This window comes from Pagrus pagrus (genome assembly GCF_965226575.1).
Source record: "Pagrus pagrus genome assembly, chromosome: 11".
Taxonomy (NCBI): Eukaryota; Metazoa; Chordata; class Actinopteri; order Spariformes; family Sparidae; genus Pagrus; species Pagrus pagrus.
The window spans coordinates 2,657,702-2,667,625 of NC_140195.1; the positions used below are offsets into that span (position 1 = coordinate 2,657,702).

At 41.2% G+C, this 9,924-nt stretch overlaps 1 protein-coding gene across 6 annotated transcripts in view; it reads right to left on the reverse strand.

Moving 5' to 3' along the window:
• tpd52l2b (tpd52 like 2b) overlaps window positions 1-9,470 on the reverse strand; it is a 28,993-nt gene extending 19,523 nt beyond the window's left edge. For all 6 annotated transcript variants that reach the window (XM_084367510.1, XM_084367507.1, XM_084367508.1 and 3 more), the window contains exons 1-3: window positions 9,223-9,470; window positions 4,483-4,640; window positions 3,182-3,330 (exon numbers count right to left, since the gene is read on the reverse strand). In XM_084367510.1, coding sequence (XP_084223636.1) covers window positions 3,182-3,330; window positions 4,483-4,640; window positions 9,223-9,241 — 326 coding nt within the window. In that variant the 5' untranslated portion in view covers window positions 9,242-9,470. The remainder of the gene's footprint in view (window positions 1-3,181; window positions 3,331-4,482; window positions 4,641-9,222) is intronic.
• Between the last annotated feature and the right edge of the window lie 454 nt (window positions 9,471-9,924).

Genomic DNA, 9,924 nt, shown 5'->3' on the forward strand with positions numbered 1-9,924 from the left:
AAACTGAAGAGAAAGAAGAGTGAATAATATTAAGTGACAGATGTGTCCTGTCAGCACTGACTTCCTTCAGAGAAATCCTCCCAGGTCTGAAACGTACCTACAAAAATCTGATTAAAAGGTGAGTCAGAGGCCACAGTGGACAAACAGATTCAGGTAGATCAGTTATGTAACTCAGTCTGCAGCGTTAAGAACCGAGACGCTCGTCAAATCCCACTTTGGTGCTACAAGTCGAGGCACACATGCAAAAGGAGTTCTGACAGCAGCACCGATTCTGAATGTATGAAAGTCGACTCCAAGATCCAGAAAAGCTCCTGAACAGCGCCAAAGAGGCGTCAACATCTCTGAAAACTGTTTTTTTTTACTTTTTACAGAACTTCATGCTCAAATAAATCTGAAATAAAAAACTATTCACCGATAAAGTTTAGAGGATTAATGCACACTTATATGGAAGCACAGCACTGAGCAAAAGAGATAATAAACAGACTACAGATAAAATGTTTGTCCTCCCAACAGACCCGAGGTTAAACACCAACTGTCGAGCTGTAAGTGTTCTCAAACATGGTTAGGAGGTGAGAGCGGAGAGGCATCGGCGGCGAGTAAAAAGTCAGAGCGTGAGAGAGCAAACACAGGAGAAGCCCAGACATCACCGCAGCAAACAGTGCATGGACTCACAGCTCCAAACTGGAAACTCTCTCATTCCACTCGCCCAGTTTCTCAGCGGTTCTCACATAGCTAAAAACAGAGACATGAAGGTGTTACACTGCAGGAGGTTCAGCATGGATTCAAAGCAAGCTGGCTCGAAAGAGGAAGCCAGGGGTTAGACAATCCCAAAGAATCTTATCAATGAAGTTACGACTGTTTAAACAGGGTCTTAATGATGTAAATAATGATGCGAGTGTCTTTTAATATCTCTTGCTGTTATTAGTGAGAATTAAAATGAAGTGATTCGAAGTCACGCAGTTGGAGAAATCTGGAAATCAGCCCTTTAAACTGCAGAAGAAACTCCAATACCATTTTTGTTTAGTGTGATGTCATCTTAGACTGCTTAATCTCCCTAAAACCTGTACAAACTGAGCTAAAAGGTTACGTAACAAATAAGTCATAATTATCGAGAAAAAGTACTGAAGACTGTAGAAAGATTAACAAAACACTTCTGAACATTTTTTAGCTTTTGAGATTGGCGCATTTTAATGAGCAAAGTGCGAGGGCGTTATTAGAGTTTCATCTGCAATGTCCCTCGTATCTATGTTAGTATTTTTGCATATTGTGACGTAATTTCCCAGTTTATCTTAAAATGATTTACACCCCTAAAATCTGTACAAGCTAAGCTAGAAGGCTGCGAAAGTCAATAAACCATAATGAGTTAAAAAAACAAACAGGATTAATATGGTTTAAGTGAAAAACGCTCACTCGGGGCTCCAGTGTCAAAGATGATTAACAGAGGACGACGTCACTGAAGCGTTAAAGGGAACAATCTCAGATCTGATCTGACGACAGCAGCGTGAAACTTGTAAATGACTGACGAGCAGTTTCATGATGATTCAATGGGAAGAGGAGCTTTAAGGTTACAGGCCAAATAATACTGAAGCATTTAGCTTCTTAGTTGGGTCAGTGAAGGTGTGACAAAGTAAAGTGCACTTTAAATATTCATGTGTTGATGTATCGTGTTAGTCTTGATGCCAGCAGATCACAACTTTTTCCGTTAACTGTCGAGTTATCGATTATTGATACACCTCTTCAAAATACTGTAAGTCTGATCATTAGTCCTTCATCCTTTAGATAATATGAGAGCAGTTTGTTTAGCTAGAGCCAACATTATTCAAGATTTATAGAGGTCAGACTTTATATTTAATAAATTATAAGCGGGCTATAAACGAGTACCCATCTAATAGTTTGCATAACCACCACATGAAATATTAAACATGCTGAATGATGTGCTTGTTTCCTAAATGAGGGACTGAGCTCATCTTCTTAATGTGATGGAGATGGAGCGCAGTGATAATTGCTTTTTCCTGGAAAAACTCAATAACGAGTTTCAGCAGCATCATTTTCCAAACGTCCTCCTCCTTCAAACGTCCTGCTGAGGTTAACAGCTGCTCAATTAATCACGTCTAATCGTATCTTACTGTATTAGTGATAAAGACCAATCGTCGAAATCTGATGATGTCAAAGCATAAAATCTGATTTCGAACGGAGCAGCTGCTGTGCCACCGTTTCATCTCGTTTTAAAAGGTTCACAGTCGTCCTGTTTGATGTAAACCGCCACAGAAACTAATCTGAAGACTTCAGAAGCTGATGTGTCACCACAGGATGAGTCATTTTGTGATGCAGCAGTTACCATCAGAGAATGAGTCAAGATGCTCGACATCATCTGGGGTGAAACGTTTGTTTTTAAAATGTCGATTCTTTGACGCCATTAACGGCGTAGCGTTTTGTAGCCTCGAGTTCGGCATTATAGCCGTCGCCATCTTGGCTTATTGGCACCATAAGTGCCCATATTTCGACAAGATGGTCAAACTGAGGGAGGATACGGTTGGTTGCCCCTTGTCGGTCACAAGGTAGCCGCGCCCCAAAGAATACCGTGCTTTATTGTCTATTTTACTCTAAATAGGAACATAATTAGCAAAATGAACATCACGCTGTTTTGAAGAAGACTTGAAACTAGCGATTGAGATTGAGCAAACTGTTTACTGAGGTGATAAATCAAGTGAGAAGTCGGCTTTCATACATTCAGACTTCTTAAAACCAGTGGAGTCTTGAATCAAGGCTACGTCAGCTGGCAGAAAATTGTTTTCGCCAAACAATTAGGTTTAAGGACACTTTAACGACGACTACTTAGTAACATGAACAGGATAATTCTGTCATTTAATTCGAGAAAAAACAAAAGGATAAAATGATTGTCACCTTATAAACTTGTAAGCTGTGGAAGAAACTGCAGTGAGATGCTTTCGTCTTCAAGCCAACTAGGTCCAAATGTTTGTTAAGCATACAAGAAAAAAGTAATTTAATAATCTGGTCGAACAGAAGCCAAGTTGTACGTTTATCAACTCTCCGTGTGACTTAACTCCCACAAACAAACCTGAGATTAAGTTGAGCATATTTAACTTTCTACTTCACATGAAACGTGATCTCTAACGATTTACTTCAGCTGTCTCAGAAACCAGGTTTAACTGATACATACGCGTTGGAGGTCTGTACGTCTTGCCAGCTCTTGGTGAGGTTCTGCCTGAGTTCGTTGAGCGGGCTGAGGCCCAGCTTCCTCTTCAGCTCTGTGGCGTGTCTCTCTTTGGCTGACAAAACCTGACGCAGGGTGTTGATCTCCTCCTCCACCTGAAACACAGCAGACACACCACAAAGACTTCAGTCTAGAGTTTTTGGCTCTTCTCTTTTTTAGATTTCTGAAAGTGGATTTATATTTGTATTCCATGAAGAAACCCAGTTTCTATCATGTACCATTTGTACTACCAAATTCAAATCATCCTCTCTATTGAGTCTGCTTCGTCCTTATTTTGATTTCCTAACATTTCTCTCTACTATGATCACTGTGCTGTCTTACTGTCAGGCTGCCACGGCTCTGACTCCACAGTATTCACTGTGTTGGAGCCCATTTTTTTTCCCCAGCGCAGCTCGAGAGACGCCAAGAAAACTGAACCAATATGTGTTTTTGATTAAACAACAGGCCTTTTTCATACCGGAGTTGTTCTACTTGTAGTAGCAGAGAAAGCACATGTTCAGCTAACACTATTATTGGCTGCTTTGTCAGTATTACAGTTAGCCAAGCCAGTGTGCTAGCATGCACAGATTTATGGAAATGAAAAGCAGCCATCATTGTTATAATTATAGCTGCACTTTTCCTATTTTCACTCGCCATGAACGGGGGCGTGTTCTGATTCTGATAACCAGCTGTGATAATGTGATTTTCTTCTGGTTTCTTTCCTTCTCTATGACAATAAACTAAATATCTTTGGGTTTTCTACATTTTCTGCCATTTACAGACCAAACAACTCATCGATCATTGGTTGCAGCCTGAATGCTGATGTCTTAAAGTTGCTTGCCAAGTCTATTCAGCAGCCACACATTTATATCTCATAATAATACAACAGCAAAAAATCTATCAGGGAAACATGAAATAAAGGTTGTGTTTATAATTATAGCACACGAAACAATCAAATCTTGACATCTGTGAAGCTGAACCCTGACTTTTGTAAATGATTATTGACGTTTCAGCAATGATAGGTCACTCTTTAAGTCCGGTAGTTACATGTAAAATAAAAAAGTACAAGACAGGAACCCACACACTCAGAGCTCGCTCAAGCTTTCACTCAGGCCTGAGAAAAGATGTTGTGTCAAAACATTGCTAGTAAAAGCTTAAGGGAGCTTTGAATTCACTGCACAGTGACTTTCACAACATCCACCAAACACACACGATGATTTCAGGATTACATGTAAACACCTGGAGATTTAGGCACATCTCAGCCCTACCTTGGTGAGCTCGATGCGGAGCTCCTCAGCCTCTTCCTCCGTCAGGCCTGGTGGGAGAGGGTTGGCTGCGTTTCCAACCGCTCCCTCCACCGGCACATCGGACAGGCTTTCTGACTGATCCACAACGAGACCCTTGTTAGGAGAGTTCAGGTTGATATCTGGAAGAGAAGACGGCGAGAAGGAGAGAGGAGGAAGGGAAATAGTTAATGTAAAACGTGAACTCCAGACGCAGCGGAAAGGGTTAACAAATACACAATTAGATCTGTTAAGAGTGTTAAAAGCCAGGCGTGGTTTACTCAGATGATCCCTCTCTCAGTATCCATTTCACACACAGTAACTGAGGCCAGGAAGACGCTTGTGTGGCCAGCAGGAGACATCCGACAGGAAGAGAAAGTGGCAATTAGCAGAGTTAGGAGTTGAACTGCACTCTGGGAGAGTAACTTAAGACCTCTCTGTCTGAGAACCATCAAACCTTTCACTTTCTTTCCTTCTACACAGGAACGACCGGAGATAACAGACAAGAGAAGGAGGAAACCGTTTGGAAAAGAACAAAACACAGACACAATCTATTTTTGAGTTAACTTTACTTCATCCAGAGATAGTTGGCAGAACAAAACACCAGTGTGAACACTGAAATCTTCCACTGTCAGCATTTCTATGAGGATGACTTCATCTTGCGTCATTCACCTGAGGAAACCATCATGAATTTGGCAGCTACGGGAGCCTGGCACAGTCGGGGTTGGCATGGAGGACAAGAAAAAAAATCTATCTGCCTGAAACACTGGGTAAAAATAGACTTTATGCAACACTCAAGCAGTATTTATTCAGTGGGCGAAGCAATTACGAAAGGTAAACACACCTCTCATTGCCTACAAACACACCCAGTGACTTCAACACCACTGAGCAGCCAACGTTGATCTCTCTTCAAGACTTGTTTTACTTCACTTCTTACCAGAATCTGAGCATGAAATCAGATCTGAATGCAACACTGAGTTTGACATTATTCCCTGATTGCGTGCGGCACCGTCCCTACACGACTGAATGCACACCGGTTTGCACAACACCAGACAACAGTAGCACAAACACAGCACTGTCGTCAGCTGTGTCTGCAGGTAGTAATGCTGTGTGATCCAGGGTCTGAGCAGAAACATCCGCATACAGGCTGGAAACAGATACGACGGCTCCTCCCTCAAGGTGTATTGATTCAGACCGACCGCAGAAACAACAACAGCAGCGAGGTTAGAAAGAGACAACAAGGCTCGTATGAGAATAAGATGCCTACAAAAGACTAATTCCCTCCTGAGATTTGGATTTATTGATCAATAACGTTCAATCTCAGATATTCTTTAGCCATCACACATTGAATTATATCCTACACTTCCCAGAATGCCGTCTGACAACAGATCAAGTCAGCTCAAGTTCTGCTGCCTTCAAATCAAGATTAATTTCATTCTCAATTTACGATTGTGTAACACAGGGTTGGGTAATGTTCACATTTGGACCAATACAGAGACCTGGAGTTCAGTACCAGTACTTTACTCTCTCTGTTATTATAAAAACTATTACAACATCGCTTCAAAGCAGGAAGCTGAACCGTTCAAAGACCTGGAGGCAGCTGGAGAATCTGTTTTTACTCTGTGCACTTTTCTCAACCTGGACAACTGGACTGAAAGGTAGAAACTGATGGAATAGCAGCAAAGTGTTGGACTGTAAAAAGTATAAGTAAATGCCGAAAAGAGGGCAGCGATACAACACCGCAGCGTCTAGTCTGTCTGACCCAAAGAAGAAGGAACAGCAGCATGTTTGTTGTGCTGTCGTCACTACAGAAGTACTTGCATGCTGTAATATTTCCCTGTAAATAGTACGCAGTTCATGTAGTATTAGTTTCACACTTTGGTTTCAGGCGTACTAAACAACCTCACAAACTGTTTTAGCGTATGAAACAACATGTCGGCAAAGACTTTCTGATGCAGTCAGGGGCTGAGTTTTTTGCTAACGCTAGAAAAATGCTAAACAGAGATAGTTAAAGAAGCCTAGTTATCGCCAGCAACTTTCCCAAGTAGCTCGTTATTTACATAAAGAAGTCAATGAAGACACTGATGCCTTGTCACTCCATGAACGAGCGTCACTCTGCTGCAGGCGTGTTCACATCAGCTGCAGCTGCTGCAGGAGACTTGACTTTAAAGCTGTCAAACACAGTCTGTAAATACTGAGGCATGCGTTTGATTGCAGCCACACCCCTTAGCTGAAAAACCCAACCTTGCTGCTGCATTGCATCCTGGTCTATTTCCTGTTGATATGGATACATGTATTAGTCTCTGTGGTGAATCTATGATGGCTCTCTCCCTGTGTCCTCGCTTAACGTCTGCACAAAATGGCAGCTCCTGAAAGACGCTGTCGGACGTTTGATTTAGACCGACACCAAACCTGACGTCTATTGTTGGTGTTTTCTGACTGCTGAAGATGTTTTTGATAGATGCATCATTATGTTATTCTTTTAGGAGGTCATGTGAGAACGCATCAGTGAGGATCAGTCCCCGGCTCGGACAAAAATCCTATTCTCAGGTTTCACAGCATCGTTCAGGAAACGGCAGCAACAGGATTTTATTTGGACAGACATGCCCCAGTTCACGTCAGACTTAAAGAAATGCAGACAATCATTTCCTGAGGCACAGGAGGCCTGATACAACATGACATGTCTGTCATGGCCTCTCATCATTACAGACTACGAGATGCAGCCCTGAAGTCTAATTAGGACGTCCCCAAAGGGATATTTATAGTCCGAATGAAAAATGAACGTGATGACATAAGGAGAGATACTTTTTCTGTTATCAAATCTGCTGAACAGTTAACTCACTCAATTTCCAGATGATTGTTTCTGTCAGTAACTCTGCCTGTAGATCAGATCAAACACTGACGGGGAACCAACAGGGCAACGACAGTCCTTTCACATTATACTGCCAAGATTCAGAGGAAGATGATTTTATTTGTCTAGCGTAGATGGACGATATGAAAGTAAATATTGTGTTTGTCTTTATTTTGTCGACCTGTTTCAACTAATATATATCTGGTTTTGTTGGATAATGGTGAAGAAGACAGATTGAAATATTGCACATTTTTGATGAACACATTTGAGGGATCATTGCACAAAATGTGTGTATACTGGCTGATATATTGACACTGGAATTTTTATCTCCCTATTATCTGTATCAACCCCAAATATCGAGTTCGGTCGGGCAACAAGTTACAGGATTTGTCGGATCTAAGAGCTGGAATTTGTCAGAAAAATTTATCAGTGCACTTTCTAGGGACGCAAATTCGAGTTATTTCTTTAATCGATAGTTGGTTGCCTTGACAATCGATTAATTATAAATAATATATGAAATATGTTGGACAGTTTGCCTTTAGAAGCTGTTTTAACCACGAACATGATCTGTGTTTGATGTAAAATCAGAGTCGGCTACATTAGGAGCTAAAAGAACAGATTAAGTATGCGTAAAGTTACTTGAGTGATGAACCAAGTAACACAAAATAATGACAAAGTAATGAAAGAGTTTCTGTCTGTTGCTGTTTAACAACCGGCAACAAAATCCAACAAATACTGAGGCGACTAAATGGCTAAAATATGGTATCAGTTTGTGTAAAATGCCTTTACTTGTACTCTCACAGCAGTATATTGCATTTTATTTGGATATAGTTGAAAAGCAAATATCTGTAATCTGATATTGAAAGATACTTTTAAATGTATCTGTGCCCGTTTCTTATTGTTGATTTAACCATTTTAAGTTCTTACATTCCTACATATTTCCATATGTTACATCACCTAAAGACTTTCTCAAATGAGTTACAAGTAAAACAAAATCCATATCACAATATAGTTCAAGATCACAAGATTTAGGACTATAATAGCCCCCACAGTCTAGTCATAGTCACAGATACTTAGGTTTAAGTATCACAAAACAACAGAATATTGCAGGAAAAGGGTGAACAAGGTCAGACAGGGTTATTTAAGATAAAGACTTACTTCTGTAAGTCTTTATAGATCTATCAGAGGAAACCTTCTGGTCAGCTGAAGATTGGAGTAAACTGTCAATAGTGACAATGATAAAGCAGACACAGCATGCTAGCAACAAGGCTGTTATCAGTGCTCAATTACTCAGCACACCTGACTGTTTGTACCCGATAAAGTTTTCTTAAGATGAACTAAACTCACCAACGTGTATTCAGGTAAAAAGGAGGCACAGGTGAGCTGGTGAAACCACCAAAACAAACTGCTAACACTTGTTTAAGCTAACATGAGTCCTTTTGTTTACAAGCGTTCAGCTCGTGTTGTTAGAAATGACGGGTTTTTGGGGGGACAACTGCGCGTCTCACAGGAAAGACGACATTGTTCACTTCTTAATTAAATTAATGTCAGTGGTCATAAATCAAAGTGCGCGGGGAGGTTGGTGACATTCAGTAACACGATCCTCCTTCCTGCTCCTGTCCCTGTCATTTACCAGCGGGCCCGTCCTGTCCGCACGACTGCGCTCCATTATTAACATTTATTAGCTTTACAACAAAACAAACTTCCAAACACACAAACAAGCTAGAAGATAAAGTTACTGGCTAATCAGAAGCGGGGCTGACTTATTTAAAACATCTGCCGTCTGCTTTGCGACACAGTTCACGCATTTCTGCCCACTAAGCTAAGCTACACGCTAGCTAACTTGCCCCGGCTAAGCTAACAATCAACGTTACCTTGACTGGCGGGGTCCATGGCGTCGATCCGACAGAGCTGGAGCTCCTTTTCTTTCCGTTAAAAGTGGACGTCGTGCGGACAGCGGACTGCTGACGGTGTGTTTTCCACTCGGTGTGTTAGAAATCGTCCTGGTTTTTTGTACGCGACTGCTCCCACTCAGAGAAAGTCGTCGACAGGAACAGACCCGAACACCCAAAACAGCCCGACAGCCAGCTCAGCTTCAACCGCTCCGGCGTGTGAAGCGACCGGGGAGGACGGAGCCGCATCCGGCTGGGGAGATTTCAAAATAAAGGTTGTGGGATACCTAAACCTCACGATGATGATGATAGTTTGGTTTATTTAATATCATGATATGGCATAACTGTTATGTTTTCCTGATTTTAAAGGTTGCTTATTGTAAAGCGATGTGATTTTCTGAACTTATCAGACTGTTTGAATACTTGTCTTTACCCATTTTGTCATTATTTCCACATTACTGATGATTATTTATCAGGAATCTCGTTGTGTTAGTATTTTGTGAAAGTGCTTATAGGTCATCGCTGCAAAATCGTTGCAACGTCGATATCAAAGTAGGGCCCTTTTTGTCAGCAATGTTGTAATGTTTGATTTTGCCGCCCCATCCTAACATTGCTGAAGTGCTTTTGAGGAGATTTTAAAATATCAAGGTATATATTGTGGGATTGTTGGGATCAATATTATTC